Consider the following 21,675-nt stretch of genomic DNA (forward strand, 5'->3'; position numbering starts at 1 on the left):
TGGTAAGAAGTCCAAGGGATCTCTGTGTAGCCCTAATTGGGAAATATTTACAAAGCCAGCCGGTCTCTGATTTTTGAAAAGCAAGAGACAATTTAAATAATAAATGAGTATGGGAAAAGACATTTGAAGGAAAAAAACCAATAATGCCAACACAAACTATCAAGAATGGAGCATTTGGTGCTCTAAATCTCTAATGATTAGAGAGATGCAAATTCAAACAACTCTGAGGTACCACCTGACACCTATCAGATTGGCTAAAATGACAAAAAAGGAAGATAATAAATGTTGGAGAGGCTGTGGGAAAATTGGAACACTAATGCATTGTTGGTGGAGCTGTGAGCTGATCCAACCATTCTGGAGAGCAATTTGGAATTATGCCCAAAGGGCGATAAAGCTGTGCATACCCTTTGACCCAGCAATCCCACTTTTAGGTCTTTTGCCCAAAGAAATCATGGAAGGGGGAAAGGGACCCACATGTACAAAAATATTTATAGCTGCTCTTTACGTGGTAGCAAGGAATTGGAAGTTGAGGGGGTGCCCATCAATTGGGGAATGGCTGGACAAGTTGTGGTATATGAATACAATGGAATACTATTGTGCTGTAAGAAATGATGAGCAGGAAGAGTTCAGAGAAACCTGGAGGGTCTTACATGAGCTGATGATGAGTGAGATGAGCAGAACCAGAAGAACATTGTACACAGTATCATCAACATTGAGTGTTGACCTACTGTGATGGACTATATTCTTCTCACCAATGCAATGGTACAGAAGAGTTCTAGGGAACTCGTGATAGAAGAGGATCTCCAAATCCAAGAAAAAAAAGAAAGAACGAACTGTGGAGTATAGATGCTGATTGAACCATATTATTTCTTTTGTTTTGGGTGCTGTTGGTTTTTTTTTTTCTATTTTGAGGTTTTGCATCACTGCTCTGATTTTTTCTCTTGTAACAGGATTAATGCAGAAATAGGATTAATGTTATTATGTGTATATATATATGTGTGTGTGTATATATATATATCTATATGTATATGTATAGAGATATATAGATATAACCTATATCAGATTACCTGCTGTCTAGGGGAGGGGGGAGGGAAGGGAGGGAGGGAGAAAAATCTGAAATTGTAAAGCATGTATAAACAAAAGTTGAGAACTATCTTTACATGTAACGGAAAAAATAAAATACCTTATACATAAAAAAAAAGAATGGAGCATTTGGAAATACAGGTGTACTTAAAAAGTGGCCTAGGGCAGCTAGGTGGCGCAGTGGATAAAGCACTGGCCCTGGATTCAGGAGGACCTGAGTTCAAATCTGGCCTCAGACACTTGATACTTACTAGCTGTGTGACCCTGGGCAAGTCACTTAACCCCAATTGCCTCACCAAAAAAAAGTGGCCTGAAAGCAAACAGCTGAACAGAGTTTAAAGTTGCAACTAAAAATTAACAATCAAACCAAGTCTATAGGGATAGGCTCTCTTAAGCTCCATCTAATAAACCAGATTAATTTAAAGGTAAAAAAAGGCTAGGTAAAAAAGAAAATTCCTCATGGCTGAGAAAAGTGACACAAATTTTAGCATCTTTTCTCATTTCTAACAAGGCAACTTTGTTCTTTATAAGCCCTACTGACTCCACCTGACTCCCCCAAATTCCTCCAGTGCTTCACTGTAGTGGAGAGGCATCGCTTGTGTTTTAGATCCGAGGCTCTGGAAAATCCCATCAAGCTGGAAGGGTTGTGATATTTATCAGTAGAGGAAGGAGTTACACCGATGGAATTGTGAAGCACACACAGTAAATCATTTGCATATACCCTTTTCAATGTTATGTGGGTGAGAATTGTTTTTGATAAAAGAGAAAAAAGCCACACCAGTTGGAATATGCCTATTTTATTAACATCATGCTTTAATAAATAACTGGCTACATCTAATAAAATTAAGCCTCTGTTTACAACAGCCCCAAATATTCCATTTTCCCCATTTTGCAGACATTTAGTGTAAAACGGTGAATGAAATGTTGACCCTGAGCTATCAAGTAATTACGCTTCAATACAAAAATAGAGAATTATTCTCACATGACCGAAGGTATGCACAATGACCAACAAACCTCCTTCTAGGTTCTAGCTTCTGTATCATTGGTTAGGTTCCTAATGGGTGTTGAAAACTGGAAGAGACTTGCAGATCATTTTTAGTCTTTTTGTGGACTTGCTAACTACTTTGAAGGTGATCTGTTACGTCTTTCAGATTCTTATGAGTTGCTGCTTGGCCTTCACTCTGATTTAGGGATAAGAAGGATTCCTCTGGAGCCAAAGCTATGATTATTCTACTGATGGGCCAAGAGAAAGAGGAGCCTTTCCCAAGATGCCCGAAGGACTGCAGATCACCTGTGAGGCGTGGTCTATCGGCTCTACCTATTCTCTGGAACTGGGCACTAAGGTCATGCTAAAATGGTTTCAGATTTGTTGGCTGCAACATGGCTGCTGTATCGTACCACTGGCTTATTCATCAGAGGGCCAGGGCAGTGTAGAGGGGGGAGCCCTCAAATAAGCCACCTTACAATCTCTGAGAATGAAGATCTCTCAATGAAATTCATATAAGCATTTGCAAACGAATGATGACTGCTGGTGCCCCCAATCCATGCTGCTTCAAGGTCAAGGTCGTGGGCTCAATTCTTGCTATGGATCAGAGAAATAGCCTCGTCTTATTTCTTTGTCCTACCCTGGATTAGAGAGTTCCCCCTTATCGCTGCTAGCCATATATAAAACGCATGCTCCTGGTCTAGCGGGGGATGGGGACAGAATGAGCCTGTGGCAAGCCCCTCCCTACTCTGGCACCAACGATTTCAAGTGCATGCTCTCCTGATCTGGCAGCAGGGGTTTGACATGGCCATGTGACTGCATTTGTCACGTGGCCATGTCGATGCAAAAAAAGAAAATAAAATCTGAGGTTTAGACACACTGGACATACTGAATGCCTTGAGCGTTTGAAGGGAGAACTATCCGTAACTATGATGAGAACTATCTTGATCCTTCCACTTGGCTAGCACCCTCATCTGGAAAATGATTTCATTTACTTATCTGTGCGGTTACCTCCTCCCAAACCCTCCAATCGACCATAAACTCCTTAAGGGCAGGGGCTGGTTCACTTTTGCCTGGTATCCCCAGTGTCTGGCATGGCATCTGGCACACACTAGGTGCTTAGTAAATGCTTGTTGAATTACATTGAGATTGAATGGGAAAACTTCAGTGAGTTTCACTTGAATTACAAGAGATTTCAGGGACTGGCCCACAGATCTTAGCTTATGCAAAACTGGGACTCAGCAGCCTCTTCCAATAACCAGCTATAAATGAAGTCTATATAACCTGCTCCTGGCATTAATGCTTTATACAATCGGGCATATGGCTCCCTAGCCAATTATGCCTTCACATTTGGCTCTACTGTATAATAGAAAACAAATTACCTTCCACTTCTCTCCAGATAAAGCAACTACCATAATGTGGCTAAATGGAAATGTTGCTGTGTAAAACGTCTTTCTGCTGGCCGGGTGGGTTTTTTTGTTTTGTTTCATTTCATTCTGAATATGCTAAGTAAAACCTGTCCCTGTACTGCAAATGCAGCTTTCCGAAAGGCAGGCTTGTCTCATGCCAAGAGGGGACCCTGGTTTTCTTTTAGGAAACACAGTGAGATCTTATATGGAAAGAAAGGGAAGAAAAAAGAAGCAAACGACCCCACAAACAAAACAAAAAACCAATAGAGTGATTCAAACAAACGCACAGCTAGCTACAGCTTGGTATATACACTTTGTCAGCCACGTTGAACAATGCTTCTTGGGTGGGCAGGACCGACTCTGAGTCTAAGTCCTCCTTTCACCGTCCCAAAACAGTGAATGAAAAAACCAGGTTGCCATTTTAATTAAACCAATGGCCAAAAAAAAAGTAAAAACTGTACACGGTTGTCCATTAATTTAAAAAGCCAAGTCACTAGGATGGCATAGAAAGTGAAAACTGGCGTGCCTTTTAGCATGGGTAGTGAAAGTCTGTTGTTCAAAGTGGTTGAATTATCTCCATTGTCTTTGCATAGCCAAGAACAAGAGGCAAAGGCCCTGGGCAGCATATGACCAGCAAATGGTGCTGGCAGCCGAGTTTTCGGCTGCATTTTTACCATGAACCACCGTTTTCCCCACACTGTCAGTCACGTTGAACTCGAACTCTGAAGGGCAATGCTGATATTCACAGCCACTACCACTGCCTTCACCACTGCTTTCATCACCTAGGAGGAAGAAAACACACAGGTTTGTCGGGGACTCTCTTCACCGTGAAAAGTATCCACCAGTAACCCATGACCAAAGCAACCTACTGATATCAATGAAGTCCACGTCATTCCCATTGTAGGCATTCTTCATTTTGCTGGTCATTATCTGGAGAGACATGATCTGGCGGCGGATCACCATGTCTGGCTTGGTTATGTCGACTTCAACCTCAGGATTATTTCCCTGATTGGCTAATCCGTTTCCAGTCACTGCTAAGAGATACCTGAAACAAAAAGTCAAGCCCAATCGAGAGAAACAGTCCATAGGACCAGTCGCATGAGGTCTATTGCTAACTATCCAACTTGTACCTGGGTCTTCTTTCTTTCAAAAAGCTACCCCCTCCCCCCAAACAGAACTCAAAAAAATTGCATAGATGTGTGTATAATAAATAAACAAACAAATATATATATATATGTATATATATGTATATATATGTATATATGTATATATATGTGTATATATGTGTATATATGTATATATATGTATATATATATGTGTATATATATATATATATAAATAAGCAGAGAAAAGAAATCTGATTGTATTAACATTTCTGTAGACACTTTTAAGGTTTCTGAGGTATGTTCCTTCAAGCCCATGAAGTAGGTAGTACAAATATTATCACCTCCATTTCACAGAGGGAGCTTAAAAGGTTCCAAGAATTGCCCAGGGTTATCTAACTAGTGAATGTGAAAGCCAGGATTAAAATTGATCTCTCCTGACTCTCCCAGTACTCTTTGGATTATTTTTGCTCCCGCCCACCTCCACAGAAAACTCCCTGCTCCCACATGCTGTCTTGATCCCGCCATGCATTTGCATAGGCCAAACCCCATGGAATGGCTTCCCCATCCACGTGCCTGTCTATTCCAACCATCTCTCTCCTTGGACACCCAGCTCTGGTTCTGTCTCTTCATGAATCCTTCTACAATCTCCTCCAAACTGACATAATTTCCTCCTCACTTGAATTTCTCATTCCCTTCTTCTTGATACCTTCCTCCCAAAGAATATCCAATCTGTGGACAAATCTTCCCCCTCTCCCTCCTTCCTCTCCACTAGAATGTGAGTTCCTTGAGGTCAGGGACAACCTGTTATTATAGCTTTTCCTGTCTTCCGCTAGCATCTGAGTGCAGGGTCCTGAACACAGTGATGTCTTCATAAACTTCTGTTGAATTGAACTTGCTGCCTTTGCTCGTAAATCCAGACACCAATCACTAGGCATTCAGTGAGTGCCACTAGCACTAGCAAGTTGCTTCACTGATTTGAGCCACGGTTTCCCCATCTTGAAAATGAGGATGAAAATACTTGCCTAATATGCAAGGAAAAGAAACACTTTGGATATACTTTTGTTCCACTGTTTTTTCATTCATGTCTGACTCTTCCTAACCTCATTTGGGGTTTTGGGAGTGGTTAACTGTTTCCTTTTCCAGCTCATTTTACAGATGGGGAAACTGAGGCAAGCAGGGTGAAGTGTACTTACAAGTGCTATAGACATGGGAATCATTATTATGACTACTTCTAGGGATGGCTTCAAAGTTCCTCTACCAAACCTCTCCCCAAATCCCCCCCAAACAAAAACTGGGTCATTGTGTATGCCCATCCCAACCTGCTCTTCGCACTTCCATTCCAGCACTCATCCTCACTGATATGCTCGGGTGCCATCTTCTCATCATTACACATGGTACTCGGGAGGGAGGACCAGAACTTCTTGGCCTGCTTTAACTTCTCCTTGACATCTGTAACCTGGTGAAAACAAGGCCTTGTGTGAATTACGCCACCACCCTCTCCTCTCCCTAATGCCATATAGAACCCCTGAGAAAATCAAATGCAATCTCCAAAGCTTTGAGGCTGGGTGAAAATCATAAAGCTAGAATGAGGAGGAAATGACAACTATCACCTCGGTGCTTTCATTAGCACCCCCAGAGATGTAGGAGCCAAGCAAAACACATTGTAATTGTTAGCATCAGCTGGGGGAAGGAAAGAAGGAAGGAGGGAGGGAGGGAAAAGGAGAGACAGACGGAAAGAAGGAATTGTTGCTAGTAGATAATTAAGCTGACCTCAGGGTAGCCAACTAACTTTGCTATTAGGTGGCTGGAAGAAAGCTCTTGTAGAACTGGAAGGAAGCTCAGAAGTCACCAAGACCAGCCTGCTTAATTTTACAGATGAAGAAACCGAGGCACAGAGCAGTTAAGTGACTTGCCCAGGGTCACACAACTAGTAAGAATCCGAAGTGGAATTTAAACCCTGCTCTTCTTGATTCTAAGTCCAGTGCTCCATACACTAATCCATGCTGCCTTTGTGGAAGGAACTGGGAATGGTTTAGCCTGGAGAAGCCTGGAGGGGGTAGGGGGACAGGGATGTGCCCTCTGTCCAAGTATTTGAAGGGAATTCACAAAGAAGTGTGATTAGACTTGTTCTACTTGACCCCAAAGGGTAGAAGATGCAAAGAGGCAGATTTGAAGTTAGCTATAACAAAAATCTTAACAATGAGAAGTGTCCAAAGGAGGAATTGGCTGTTTTGGGAGGTGGTAGTTTCTTCCTCACTGGACGTTGTTAAGCAAACACTGGGCAACCACTTTAGGGAGAGGGATGTGGTAGAGACGATTTTTATTCAGCCTTTTCAGGTATTAGATTAAGTTTCCCTGCTGTGGGCCAAAATCTCCATGGGCCTCAGTGGTGGTGGGTCTGAATGTTCCTGCCCTGTCCCATCTTATTTGCTGTGGCCACATACATGCTTGGTATCTCTCCTGATGGTAGGGCCAATCTTCCATTAAAGACTAAGTCTGTAGTGACAAGGCCATTGAGATAAAATTTGGCCTATATTTCTGACCTGGAGATCATCTGAGACTGCATCCACAGGGCCAGGTTTCGGAGTTGAGTTCCTGATACATTACTGTGGGAGTTTGAAGACATTATAAAGTTTGCCACATCAAAGTTTCCCCTGTGACTTTTTAAATGAGATAGGAACAGTAGAGAGGCAGCTTCCTTGACCCTGATGCTCCCACACAATTTCCTGAGAACATCTCCTTGTTTCTTAAGCTTCCATAACAAATAATCTGATAAGGTCCAGCTTACTACTTACTATATATCCATTTTCATTCACATGGACAGTCTCATGGATACCCGGCTGGTAAACTCCTACTCACCAGTCTATCCAAGCTTGTGCCGGCAGCTGTGGTTGGTCGTTCCTCTGGATTATATGGCCGGAAGCGAGCACTGAAGCCACTTTCAGGAACAGAACGAGAGGCTCGGCCTGCTGGGAGGGCCTTGGGGAGTCCACAACCTTGGAAAACCTGTATCAGATGAATCACAGTCATGTTAGGAGAAGGAACAAAGTCTCCTGAGAAACATGCAAACTATATGCCCACCATATAGGCATCCATCATGGCTTCGTTACCTTCTGAGACACCTGCACGCTATTTTCCTGCATGTTCATGATTGCATCGGAAATCTTCACATCAATGGGATCCATGACCGACTCTATGTTAAAGGGCCCCTCGAGTCTCTCGGCTACCATCAACATAGCATCTAGCAGGGAGGGGGGCAGGGAAGAGAACACAAGACAATATGACAAGATCAGCAGTGTAGGCCTTTGGCAACCAATCCAGATTTTAAAATTATGTGTGTGAGATGATATATTTGTGTGTGTGTGTGTGTGTGTGTGTGTGTGTGTGTGTGTATTTACTATTGATCTCTCTTTTCTGGAGAAGAGGGACTTGTACTCTCTACTTTATTCAGTTCTGCTTTCATATTCTTTCCATGGTACTAAATAAGTATATCACATCTCTCCAAATGCTCACATTTCTTCAAGATGGCTTGCTCTCTAAATGGTAGGCATGGTCAGAAGAACACTTGATTCTTCCACCATCAAGGCCACCCAAGACTGAACATCTTCCAGCTGCTGTCAAGTTTAGAAGTTGCTGGGGGACCGCACAGCTGACAAACCAAGGGCTATGCCCCGATGTAAAACACAGCAGCTGATTCCCACAATTCCCTGGTGTTGGGGGGGGGGCTTGTTGGACCTTGGAGTTACAGACACCTGCTCTAACTGCAAGGCTCAGAAACACCAAAGGCTGGAAGCTGGGACCTGGGACCCATTGTCTCTGGGGTTTGACTGAGTACAGGGAAGGTGCGGAGATGAAAGACTTGAAGGTCTCCTTGAAATTTTTTTGGGGGGACAATGAGGGTTAAGTGACTTGCCCAGGGTCACATAGCTGGTAAGTGTCAAGTGTCTGAGGCTGGATTTTTGAACTCAGTTCCTCCTGAATCCAGGGCTGGTGCTTTATCCACTGCACCACCACCTAGCTGCCCCCTCCTTGAAATTTTAAAGAAAGAAAAAAGCAATTTCTGTTCCTAGTGGGGAGAAAACCCCCAAGGACAACCCTAACAGCAATTCCTCTTCAGATAGGGTTTTAAAGGTTTATAAAAGCCCATTCCTTTACTCCTTAGTGTCAGGGCTGGTTATTTCTTTTTGGCTTTCTATCCCCAGTGCCTTTAAGAAAGGGTGCACTTTCTAACAGTTCCTTGTTGGACTGAATGCCTTCTAACAACCCTTTGAGGCAGATGGCATAAGTGTTGTCATCCCCATTTTACAGATGAGAAGACAGGCTCAGAGGTGAAGTGATTTGCCCAAAGTTACACAGCTAGTGAGTGTCAGAGCTGGGACATGAAACTGGCTCTTAGGACTATTGGGCCGCTCACGCTCCTTCCACTGTACTGAGTCTCATTTCCTGAAATGAGACCCTCATTAGCCTGAAAGAAGGGCTAAGGACTGAACCTAGGATTTCTTTGTTACAGGGAATTCCCAGATGAGCAATCTCCCTTTACCTATGAAAGTCGCCATCATTTCTGCATTTATAGTCTTGAGAAAGTTGCCTAGGACAGTAAGGTTAAGAGACTTCCTTACGGTCACAGAGCCAGTGCATATCAGAGGCAGGACCTGAACACAAGGCTTCCAGCTTTCTCTCCTCTGAGGCAGGCTCTCTAAACTTGGAATGATCTTCAAGTAAATAGCCAACCCAGTTCAATCCCCATGGCCCGTACTCTTTGATTCTATCTTCAAATGAAAGGGCTACTGGGCATAACATGGGCAAAAACCTGGTCTGGTTTCCCCTTGGACCACTGTGCCACCTGCCCCAATTTTGCACCATCAAAACTACTTATCCTTCCTTAGACCTGCTTGCATGCCTTGGATTTCTGTTGGGGCCAACTAAGCCAGTTGGGTACAGCACCCATCCAAGAGAAGTGAAGGCATGTCTGTGAATGACCTTCACTGCATCAGGAAGTCACTAGTCATTGTTCTCCCTGATTTGTCAATTACTCACTGTGTAATCTTTGAGCAAATCACCTCACCTCTTAGTAGTTCTCATTTCACAGATAAGGAAACTAAGGCTGCTACTACCTCACAAGGTTGTTAGATCATATGGTGGACTGCAGAACACCCACATTAGAAGAGACTTGAGAGCTCAAACTTCACCTCTGCAGTTTTACGGATGGGGAAGGAACTTGCTCGGGGTCACACAGCAAAAAACATGACGGAGCTTGGATGCAAACCCATGCCTCTGGACTCTGAAAGTCCAGTATTCTTCACTACATTGCCTTTCTCTTAAGAGCATCCAATAAGAAAACAGAGACGGACACACTTTATAACCACCAACCACTGTGGGAAAGGCAGCTGTTGCCAGGATTAGAAACATCAGAGCCAAGTGGTAGGAATGAGAGAGGGAAGGATGGCAAATTTATTTGTTTAAAAAATGTCTCTTGGGGGCAGCTAGATGGCGCAGTGGTTAAAGTGCTGGCCCTGGATTCAGGAGGACCTGAGTTCAAATCCAGCCTCAGACACTTGACACTTACTAGCTGTGTGACCCTGGGCAAGTCACTTAACCCCCATTGCCCCACCAAAAAAACAAAACAAAAAAAAAATGTCTCTCCTCACAAAGTCATCTGATGCGTGTCAAACTCCATGGGGTTGATCCCAAGACAGCCCCAGCCTACCCCCAGCCCTGATGAATAACCAAAACGCCTGAATTCTTAACATGTAATTGATCAAGAAGGATCCTTAGAGGCCATCTGGTGCAAACTCTTCATGTTATAGAGAAGGAAACTGAGGCCTAGAGAAGGGAAGTAACTAGTCCAGGCTTATACATGACATCACGGATTTGGGTACCTCAGAAGTCATCTAGTCCAACTGCCTTATTTTATAGAGAAGGTGATGCTGAGGCCCAGAGAGGTTAAGTCACTAACCCAAGGTCACAGAGACAACAAAGAGTAAAGCTGGAATCTGAACCCAGGTCCTCTGACTCCAATTCTAGGACTCTTTCCCCCCATGCCATGGAAGATGTTTTTTGTTGGGTACTTCAGAGTCTTCCCTTGAAGGGCACTACTAAGTAAATCCAGGTCACTCCTTAACCGACTTCACTTGAAACATGCTTATTCATCCAAAATTAGTCCCTAGTATATGCAGGATATCACATTTACCCATCAACCCCCTTCAATTCCAACTTAGAAGAAATTCTCTGTGTGGCATCCTGATGGATGGCTCTTGTCAGCTAACCTGGAATTCTAAGGTCAGAAAAGTCGGATTTCTAGGAACCGCTTTTTTTGAAAAGAAGTGATAACAAATAAAAGAGAATTTCAGCTTGTGTTACTGAGGGATCCCCTCAAGTGAAAGGCCAAATGTAAGGAAAGACTGCTCATTGTGAATCTGCCACTGCCTTGGAGGAGAGAAAAATGCCTTTGATATGCCAGCAAAGGGAGACTTTTGTAAACAAGTGGATTCCAAGCAAAGCAAGTTCATCATTGTCAGGGTGCTGGGGCTTTCCATAAAGCCATAAAGATCCCTGCAGAGCCGAGAAGTCATCACTGCCTTTAAAGAAAAATACCACTGCTAGACAGACAGGCAAATGGACAAAATATGTTTTAAAAACAGCAACAACTACTCAGAAACCACACTCCATCTAATTTTGTCCTCATTCTCCCAAAGGCAAGGAACCCCTGCTGTCCCCCCCACCCCACCCCCAACCCCTGATCACTAATGTGTTTGTGAAAAGTAACACCAACAAACCCCAATTCTTCTGGCTGCGTCTTTCTAAGCTTGGGGCTGGCCAGGCCATACACAAGAGCATGGGAATGTAGGGCGAAAGGGGGCCGTCTTTGTTGCTGCCGGTGCCATGGTGTTGCATGGATCACAGCTAAGGAATGCAGGGCCCTGTTTCGGCCAGGAGAGAGAGAGAGCGCGAGTGAGCAAGAGAGAGCGCACAAGCAAGCAAGAGAGAGGGAGGGAGCACATGAACTGGCTTCCAGCTGAGTTACCAAAGTTGGCCATAAAATACCCAGAGGGCTAATCATGGGTGATCAATGGCAGCTCACCAGTGTGGGCAATAGATATGGCCAAGTGGGTGCCAGTAGAAGTGGAATGAGAGGTTTGAAAGAAAAAAACCCACTTATTTGGGCTGCAGGGTTTTAAAAAACTTATTATTATTATTTGCGGGATATCTGCCTGGCTCCTGCCTCCTGCTAGCATTTGGCTGGTGTTCCTGCCAGCAATCTTAACAGTAAATTCCCTCTGGCAGCAACATTTGACATTAATAAGGCTGGCGATAATTCAAGATAATGTTAACACAGCTCTAGTATGTGGCAAAGAAGTTGCACCTAGGTGTAATTTACAATTTTCTTGAAACTGAGGGGTTTTTTGGGGGGAGACATGGAAGAAGAAGGGTTGGGTTATTTTTAAACTCCAGAATGCCAACTGATCTCTTATAAAAATGACCACAAGGTCACAGGGTCATAGATTTGGAGTTGGTAATGCCCTTAGAGGTCTAGTCATTCAACTGCTTCATCATAGAGATGAAGTGACTTGGTCAAGGTCACACAGTTAACACTAGGAGTAGGATTTGAACTTGGGTCTTTGGACTCCCAAAGTCCAAACTCTTACCACTGCACCATGTTGACTCAGGTCACAAGGTCTCAAACTGGAAAAGGCCCTTAGAGAGTCCTAAATCCAACCTCTTCATCTGACAACAGAAACCAAGGTCCATAGATCCAAAGGAGTTGGCTCAGGGTCAGATGAGTTAGAATTCCAACAGAACTTGTCTTTTGACCCAGACCCTGCCCCTGCCAATGGTCATTCTGACTTTTTTTTTGTTAAGTATTTACCATTTTCTTGTTGCTAGAGGTGAAGGCTAGAGGTGGGCCTAGCATTGAGTCTTGTTCTGCTTGGTTCCAAAGGGCAGGATTGGGAACTCTGGGTAAATGGCATAGAGAAGTAGATGGATGTTTGTTATCAGGAAAACCTTCCTATAAATTGGAGCTGTCCAAAAGTGGAAAGGGCTGCCTTGGGATCTGGTTGGGTACCCGGACAGTTTAGACTAGACAGGTCTTCTTGCCTTCAAGGCTGGTCCTGAAAGCCTGATGCTGCACTGCTTTGTAAGCTTTATTAATCCCATATCACAATTACCGTTTGTCTTTGCCTCTGTTTTCCTTGATCTGGAACGCTCTCCTCCCTTCAACTCTACAGATCAGTAACTGGTCCGTAACTGCTAGTCTCCGAGTCACACATCCCGAAGAGTGACAAATATCCATGTAATCACACATGTGTCACTGAAGCCCAGTCTGAAAGCCTAAACAGCTCCCTCCCTCCCCCCCCCCCAAGACAAATCCTGCTGTAGGCATTTACTAGCTCCGTTACTATGAGTCCATGAACTTTTTGGAGCCTTTGTCTCCTCCATCTGTAATAATAGCACCGAGTTCTTTTGTTATCTGTGTGACCATGAGCCAGTCAGTGAAACTCTCTGAGCCTCAGTTTCCTCATCTGTAAAGTGTCACCCCCGCCCCCCTTCACAGGCCTATTGCTGGGCTCGAAGGAGCCGAGTCCTGTAAAGTGAGCCAGTATGATTTTGTTGTCATTCTTCTCATTTGGGGGGGGGGTAGAGATGGATTTCCAATAGAAAACTAGCCCCAGGAGTAGTCACTAATCTGCTTGAGGGGGAGCCTGGGGGGGGGCAGGCACGGTGTAGGGAAGCTCCAGCCCAGGGTCCCTTCCATGAAACTTGGAAAGAAAAAAGAAATCCCATCTTTAATTCAGCATAATTGGTTTTCCTTTCTAATCCTGTGCGCATTATTGTATGCATTGAAAAAGGTGGTTCTGAGAAGGGGCCAAAGCCTTCAGCAGCCTGACTGCCCAAGGGGTCCAGGACCCACAAAAAAGGTTAAGGGCTCCCGATGATGCAGAGGACACAGCTCATTTCTGCTGGGTATTTTCTATTCATCTAGCCTCCGGAGCCACAGAGGGGTGTATAATCTGCTCTAGCTCTTATCTAACTACTAGGCTTTTTGTATAGCAAAAAAAAAAAAAAAAGCTTTCCTTCAACACCAGCACAGACATGTGTCTTTCTCGGGAAGGAAAGTGGTTTTCTTTGCATGGTGCCTCTAATCGTCAGAAACCCCCATCTTCTTCAACCTCCCTGGCTGAGGGGAAGAACAAAAGGCTGTTGCCCAACTTAACCCCATGATCCACTTTCAATTAGACGAAAACCAGCTCTTGACCACCCATTAACGGCCAAATAATAACTTGTAAAGAGAGAGAGGCCTGAGAGTAGGAACGTGTAAATTGTGACTAAATTCTCCAACCCTGGACCAGATTAATTAAAACCTTGTGAAATTTTCATTGAATAAAAAGCACTAGAGATGAATACCATTGATTTAGCCTGGTCTGTGACTTTGGTCGATTTGAAATAAAGCACATTACACCCATTAAATGGGAGTGAATTTGAAATACAATCAAACACCTCAGACACTGAGATAAAACCACTGAAAATAACTGAAGAAAATGGTCAGAGAAGTCTGTAATTTCCCATGTGGGTTTAATTTTCATTCTTAAAGGAAACTTCACATGATTCATTTTAACAAAGCAAAACAAGAAATTCCTTTCTCGATTGTGATGAACATGTTGGAGCCACTTGACTGGTGGAAAACACTAATGATGGATCCTGGAGGGATGCTCTGGACCTACCTGGAGGCAGTATGGGGCAGGGGGAAGAGCCCTGACTGGAGTCCCAGTCTGCCCCTTACTAGCTGATTGATATATATTGGGCCTCTCACCTAAACTCTCCTGGGCCTCCAGTGTTCTCCTTTACAAAAAGAAGGGGTTAGGGGGCAGCTAGGTGGCACAGTGGATAAAGCACTGGCCCTGGATTCAGGAGGACCTGAGTTCAAATCCCACATCAGACACTTGACACTTACTAGCTGTGTGACCTTGGGCAAGTCACTTAACCCTCATTGTCCCATGCCAAAAAAAAAAAAGAAGGGGTTGGACTGGATGGCTTCTGTGGTCCCTTCCTGCTCTAGAGCTAGGAGCCTATGTGTTACCCTGGACAAGTCCCTTCCCCTCTCTGGGCCTCAGTTTCCCCTTCTGTCAATGAGGGAGTTGGACTACATGACCTCTTCGGTCCCTTCCAGCTTTACATCTAGGATCTCGTGTGTGACCTTGGGCAAGTGACATCTCCCTGGGCCTCAGTTTCCTTTTCTGTGAAATGAAAGGGGTTAATTGCTTTCTGCATCCTTTGTCCAAAATTGTATGTATTTTTCACTCAGTGGCCCTCCACAGCCTTTTGATTTCTTGGGGCCCTGCTTCTTTTGCTTGGTGCTCAACATGGGCAACAGTTCTGCTGAAATCCCACCTTCCATGCCTCCCTCTCCCCTCCTGTTCCCAAGGCCAACTCCCACCAAAGCAGGAATCCCATCTCTAGTAGCTAATTTATTGATGTACTTTCAAATAGAGTTGATATGATAATTAGCTCCTGGAAAGACTAAAGGCTTCCTCCTTACCCAGTCTACCAACCAGCCCGGACTACAATAGACACATTGGATGCGAGTTCCCATGATGTGCGCCAATAAGCAAAGGCTTACAAAGGAAGCTAAATTCTACAATTAAACCAACATGACTGAGGGAGGGAGTAAAGAAGAGTGAGTTTCATTGCTTTAAATGAAAGAATCATAGAATTTGAGTTGGAAAGAGCCTCTGTGGCTACTTAGTCCAACCTATACTCAAAATGAACACACCCATTTACAGAGGAAGACAACATAAAATCATTAGACTTCAGCTGGAAAAGACCTAGGTGGGCCATAGTGTTTGTAAGAGGCAGAGGCTGGGATTCAGACCACCGTTCTTTGACTCTAAACCCTGCACTCTTTACATTCAAATACATTGCCTTACTTGGACCTTGCATACCTAAAGTATAGACTCAATGTCGGCAATGGAAGGCCTCAAAGAGATCATCCAGTGCCACCCTCTCACTTTACAGATGAGGAAACTGAGGCCAAGAGAGGGTAAGGGAGTTGTTCAGGGTCATGCAGGAGACTAGAACCCAGGTCTCCTGAGACCAAACATAAAACATGCAAAGTCAGCACTAACAAATGGCTTCTGATGATAAAGTATCATTGCTTCCTTTTGATGGGGCTCTGTAACTTACGGGATCAAATTTGATTACCTCATCCCTCAACAAAGCTGGCCTCCAACTTCCATATGGCTGCAAGTCCAAGATTCAGGACTGAAACGGACTTTAAACAAGGGCCCTTTTAGAATTCAAAGTCAGCGGAGGCTGCATCTTCTTTCCTTCTTTTTCTCCATGCCTGTTCATTCAAGTGATAGCTTTTGGTAGGAATAGGGTACATGTTAGGCATGGTTGGAATCACCTGTCACTATAGCATTCCTGGGGGCTGGAAAAGGGTAGGCCTACTTCACCGTCATCTACAAGGCATTCTATACATGGCCTTTTCTCACCTATGAAGTTGTTCCACTCCGAATCCAGATCTCCTTGGTTGGCCAAACAGCCTCTCATGACGTTGGAACAGTAGTTAGAACACGGTTTCACGGTCACCAAGCCTCGGCAGTGGGAACAGTAGGTCATTTTCAGGAGGGCATGTGAACAGGAAGGTGTGGGATTGACCTAAGGAACAAGAGAGGGGAGGAGAAAAAAACCCACACAATTGTGTTAAAAATCTAACTGGCCAAGGGAGGAAAAGCACATTTACATTCATTGATAATTCCTCTACCCTTGTCCCTGGATTGGTGTGTCACAGAGTGCTTGGCGCATAGTATGTGGTAAATTAATATTTGATTCATTGGTTAGCTTTAGAGTCAAGAAGACCAGAGTTCAAATCCTGCCTCTGACTGTAGTTGTGTCATTATGGGCACATTATTTTTAACTGCCCTAAACCTCAGTTTCTACACCTGGAATCAGTGAGTCATACTAGATCACTACAGTAAGATCCCTCTCTGTCCTAACTCTATGACTCTCAGGAGGGTTTTGTAGTCCCATTGCCTGGGACAGTGGCTTACACATGGTAGATGTTTAATGTTGAGGCCAGTTGAAATGAAGTTGTCCAAAATTGAAATGGTCTCCAAATGGAGAGTGGATTATTTCTTTTTTTGCGAGGCAATGAGGGTTAAGTGACTTGCCCAGGGTCACACAGCTAGTAAGTGTCAAGTGTCTGAGCCCAGATTTGAACTCAGGTCCTCCTGAATCCAGCATCATCTAGCTGCCTCCGGATTACTTCTTTTAAAAAAATGTATTTAGAATTTTATTTTTCCAAATTACATGTAAAAACAAATTTTAACATCATTTTTTTTAAAACTTTGTGTTCCAGGGGGCAGCTAGGTGGCGCAGTGGATAAAGCACCGGCCCTGGATTCAGGAGTACCTGAGTTCAAATTTGGCCTCAGACACTTGACACTTACCAGCTGTGTGACCCTGGGCAAGTCACTTAACCCCCACTGCCCTGCAAAAAAAGAAAAAAAAAGAGAAAACTTTGTGTTCCAACTTTTCTTCCTCCCTCCCTCCCCACTCCTCCCCCCCCCAAGAACTCAAGCAATTCAGTTTAAGTTATACATGAGTAGTGAGTGGATTACTTCTTAAAGAAACTTCCTATTCTGACATGGGTTGAAAGGTTGAAATAGATGCCCTTGGTAGTCCCTTCCAATGCCAAGATGCCATGATGCTGACTAACCCAGTGCAAACAAATATCTATTAAGCTGCTATTATGAATGAGGAAGGCCCCACGCTTAGCTCACAATCCTGCATTTTGTTGTTGTGAGGGAGCAGGTGATATGTATTCAAATAACTATGGAGAAGCCATAAGTTAAAGGAGGAATCCAGAAAAGAAAGGGGAAGAAACAAGGGAAAGAGTTGCTTGAAGTAGGGTTGGGCTGGGGCATGGTGGGGAGGAGTAGGGACTGCCTAGAGAGGAGGTAGCACCTGAGTTAATCTTTGAAGGCAATCAGAAGGATGTCCATGGGCTGGAGACTGAGGGACGGTTGGGGGGGGGGTGGGCTGGGGCTAGGGGGCTGTTAGGCTCTTCCAGATCTGGAACATCTCCAGAAAATGGAAGAAGGCACTGAAACATAAGGCAGCAGGGAACTGAGTCTATTTGGGAAGGAGGGTATGTGAAACCAGGTGCTTGGTCTTCACATTTGTTTAGAAGGAAGAGTGGGGAAAAATCCAGGAATCGGACTTTTGAACAAATTGAGGATACCATGCTTGCAACCCCAATCAAAGAATCCCGGAGCTGACAGGGGCCTGGAGGTCACTTGAGCTCCCCGCCCACAGCCCTTTACTTAGACTTCCTAAAGCCTAGAATGTACTCCTCTCTGTTTTGTTTCGATGTAGGAAAAAGGGGAACATTCCAAGCTCAGGAGGAAACCTCTGCCCTTCACAGTCAGCCAGATAACCTCCCAGCTCACCCTTCTTTCTAAGTAGCTGTAGAATAACTAAGCCCTGCTGGGCGAGTCTCTCCTCCTAGGGCTCAAAGGGGATGTGTAGGAAACTCAGAGAATAGCGTTTGTTATCGGGGAGGTGTGTGTGTGTGGGGGGGAACTGGGGAAATTCCTCTTGCCCACAGATCGGCCGGAGTTCAACTGAAGGGGGCAGAGTCCGAGCTCTCGGGAGGCCCCGCTCCTCCCCAAGCCAGTCAAAATTAAGTAACTGCTTCCATTTCAAACTTCTTTTCATCCTTTAGCCTTCACTCTGGCCCGGGTCCATTTGCATATTTTGAAAGAATGTTCAAGTACCTCGCGGGGGAAAAAAAAAAAAAGGCCACCGTTCACCGGGCCTGAGAGGCGGGCCATTGTGGGAGAAATCAACGCAGACTGACTGGTATGTGTCACTGCGACTAAAGTCCTTGAATCGGCCTTCTGGCAAAAGGCCAGTGCCCACTCTAGACCAATTGTGGACCTGTCAGTGTGATGTACCAAACGCTGGGGCCCAGAGCCTCTCAAGTGCTCCCTGGCCCTACCAGGTGCAGACCCTTAAAGGACAATTGCATGTCACAGTAAACTAAGTTCTCCTTTGTCCTGGGCCTTTGTTTATCTTGGAAAGAACTCCAAGTTCATTCAAATTCTCTCCCACACTGACCCTCCAAACCAAATACTCCTCTTTCCAATCAGCCTGAGAGTCCCCCCGAGAGGGTCTTTCTTGGCCCCGAGGTTTTATTCCCAGAGATTCAAGTCCCAGAAGTAATATATATATATGTATTATATATATATAGTAGCAGAGGCCTTTGGGGAGCTTGACAAAGGGGTAAATGGACTCCAGTCCTTGCTTTTTATGTGCTGAAATGTACTTACTTTCTCTGACCGGCCATGCCACTTAGAGTGATCAATCGCTTGCTACGTGCTTTTATCAAGTAAGTTACCATTGGGCACAGGTGTATGGGCTTGGAGAGATGTGAGAACGAGAGGCTGTGCACGACTGGGGCCCTCCACCCACCCGACTTGAACTTCCTAGCAGTTCCCACACATACAAATGGGTGATTAGGAAGAACCGTTAGGTTTTCTTTCTTTCTTTCTTTCTTTTTTTGGCGGTGGGGGTGGGGTGGGGAAAGTGTTAGGGTCGGTGATTTCATTGGTGTAAGGAGCACACACTTCACAAATGCAGAACAGAAAGGACTGTGTAACTTACATTCTTAGAGACGTGTTTGTCCGGAACACACAAGACCAGAGGATACAAAAATCGGAGCTCTAGCTTTGGACGGGACCCTAGAGATTATCTAGTCGCACCCCTCATTTGAGAGAGGAAGAGGAGGAAACTGGAGCCCAAGGAGGGGAGGGGGATTTGCTGAAAATCACACGGCTCAGGGGCAGCTAGGTGGCAGAGTGGATAAAGCACCAGCCCTGCATTCAGGAGGACCTGAGTTCAAATCTGGCCTCAGACACTCGACACTTACTAGCTGTGTGACCCTGGGCAAGTCACTTAACCCTCATTGCCCCACCAAAAAAAAATCACACGGCTCTGAAGTATCCCAGGTGAGATTTGAACTCAGGTTAGCAAACTCCAGAGCCAGTGTTCTTTCTACTGCCTTTTCACCCTGTGGGCCTATAGCTAGTATATATCAGAGACAAGTTTTGAGCCTAGCCGACTCCAAGGCTGGCTTATTATTATGCCACGCTGTCTCTCCCATTTTCTTTAGTGCCAGCAAAAAACACACTAATCTGTGTTGGACTAAAGTAGCAAACATCAGTTCTCTTCAACTCTTGGTTATGAATGGGATCTTCTGGTTAACCAAGAGGCCACTCATTTCTTCCACTGGTCTGGTACTCATTCTACTCCTCTCTGCTGCTTTACCTACAGATCCAAGGCCCTCTTGGCCTTAGCAAATGCTTTCTTGAAGTTGCCGTGGCCCAGTGGCCAGTCTTTGTGTTCCAAGACTTAGTAAGGTTGGCCCTCCGATAACGGTGGCACAAACCTTCAATTCTCTTTTCCAGTTTGCAGGGAAAATTTCCAAGTTTTGCTCCACTGGTAGGGTTGTCATGCCACAGAGTGCATCATCCCATGCTGAGCCATCAGACAACAACTTAGGTACAGATTTAATATTTCAGGGATCACCAGTTGCTTTCCAAAACAGTCCAAGGCAGCCATGTCCCTCCTGCTTCACCATCCCTCTATAAATTTCTCATGCAAGGCCCAACTTAAGCGTTCCACATCTGTTCCTTATCATTTTATCTCCTTGTTTTGGTCCCTGAGAGAAGCTACTAATGTTCACTCTCATATCTGCTTGCATTTTTCAACATGACTCCAAATACCTGTCATGGAGCTTGGCTCGAATGATGGGTACACTACAAAGATGTCAAGGCTAGAAGGAGCACAGGGGATGAGTGCTGAGGACAGAAGCCAGGAACTTAGGAGAGCAGTTTGGGGAAAGAGACTGGGTTGGACAGGAAAGGTGGGTCCAGAGGGCATTCCTGGGGCAGAGTTTTTCCTTGGTTCACTAAGGAGGAGACACACAGAATGAAGGATCTTAGGAAGATTATCCTGGGAGCTATAATATGGTCAAACACTGGAAGAATGGGGGGGGGGGTGAGGTAATTCCACCAATCTAGGCCTGAAGCAACAGGTGATGGTGGTGGCAGAAGGAATGAAGATGACCTGGTGAATCGAATCTAGGAGGTACTCTGGAGAAACAAAGCTAGGGAACATATGTGTGGGACATTGACGAACGAAGAAGACAGAGCATGGGTATGGGTACTAGATTTAGAGTGGATCAGATCTGCTACTTTGATTTAATTTGTCTACGTCTAAGTTTCAAGTTTTTTCCCCCCTCTGGAAAATGAATGGGTTGGATCAGTTCAGAGTATCAAAGACCTACAAATGGAAGGGATCTCATTTTACAGAAGGGAAAATTGAGGCTAATGGAGGTTAGGTGAAAGGATTTGTCCAAGGTCAGTATGTTCTTTCTACTCTCTACAGTGAGGATCAAGTGAGAAAATGGATGTGAAACTCTTTATAGGCCTTAAAAGCACCTGTGTAACTACTATTCCCCCTTTGATATGTTATGATCCAAAGAGTCAGAGGGCTCTAGCTCAGACAGCTTGGAGGATAGTGGAGTTGATGAAATAAAGAAGTCAGAGGGGGAAACCATGTGGGCCCAGGAGGGGACAAGTGGGGGAGATTTGGATGAGCATGGTTTGGGACATCCTGAATTTGACTTGACCACCTGGCCATTCTAGTGGATAGTCCATTAATCCCAGGGAAAAGTAAGACTGGAGCAGGGATTTTGCATATGCCAATTGAAGTCCCTGTGGTCTCCCCCATTAGAGTGTAAACTCCTTGAGAGCAGGGATTTTTTCACTTTTTCTTTTTAAAGTGTGTAGTAAGAATGGGTACTTAAGATTTAATTGGCTTCTTCTTTACATAACCTTAATCACTCCTTTACATTTGAAAATTAAGGTTGATGAAAGTTAGTATGTTAGGCTATCATCTCACCGGGCACTGTTCCCTGACTCAGCACAGCTGGTGGGCTAGCCTCCAGCCTCTGTGATATCCACTTTTGGACCACAGAGCTAGTGCTGAGGGCCCTCAGAGGTCATCTAGTGTGACTCCCTTATTTT

The 21,675-nt window shown here is 44.6% G+C and overlaps 1 protein-coding gene across 1 annotated transcript in view; it reads right to left on the reverse strand.

Moving 5' to 3' along the window:
* Positions 1 to 1,864: 1,864 nt before the first annotated feature.
* Positions 1,865 to 21,675, reverse strand: part of GPC4 (glypican 4) — a 143,842-nt gene continuing 124,031 nt past the window's right edge. Inside the window, exons 4-9 of the mRNA XM_043974370.1 lie at positions 16,076 to 16,241; positions 7,694 to 7,824; positions 7,443 to 7,589; positions 5,903 to 6,039; positions 4,347 to 4,522; positions 1,865 to 4,259 (exon numbers count right to left, since the gene is read on the reverse strand). Of these exons, the coding sequence (XP_043830305.1) occupies positions 4,048 to 4,259; positions 4,347 to 4,522; positions 5,903 to 6,039; positions 7,443 to 7,589; positions 7,694 to 7,824; positions 16,076 to 16,241 (969 nt within the window). The 3' untranslated portion in view covers positions 1,865 to 4,047. The remainder of the gene's footprint in view (positions 4,260 to 4,346; positions 4,523 to 5,902; positions 6,040 to 7,442; positions 7,590 to 7,693; positions 7,825 to 16,075; positions 16,242 to 21,675) is intronic.

Source organism: Dromiciops gliroides, chromosome X, assembly GCF_019393635.1.
Source record: "Dromiciops gliroides isolate mDroGli1 chromosome X, mDroGli1.pri, whole genome shotgun sequence".
Classification (NCBI taxonomy): domain Eukaryota; kingdom Metazoa; phylum Chordata; class Mammalia; order Microbiotheria; family Microbiotheriidae; genus Dromiciops; species Dromiciops gliroides.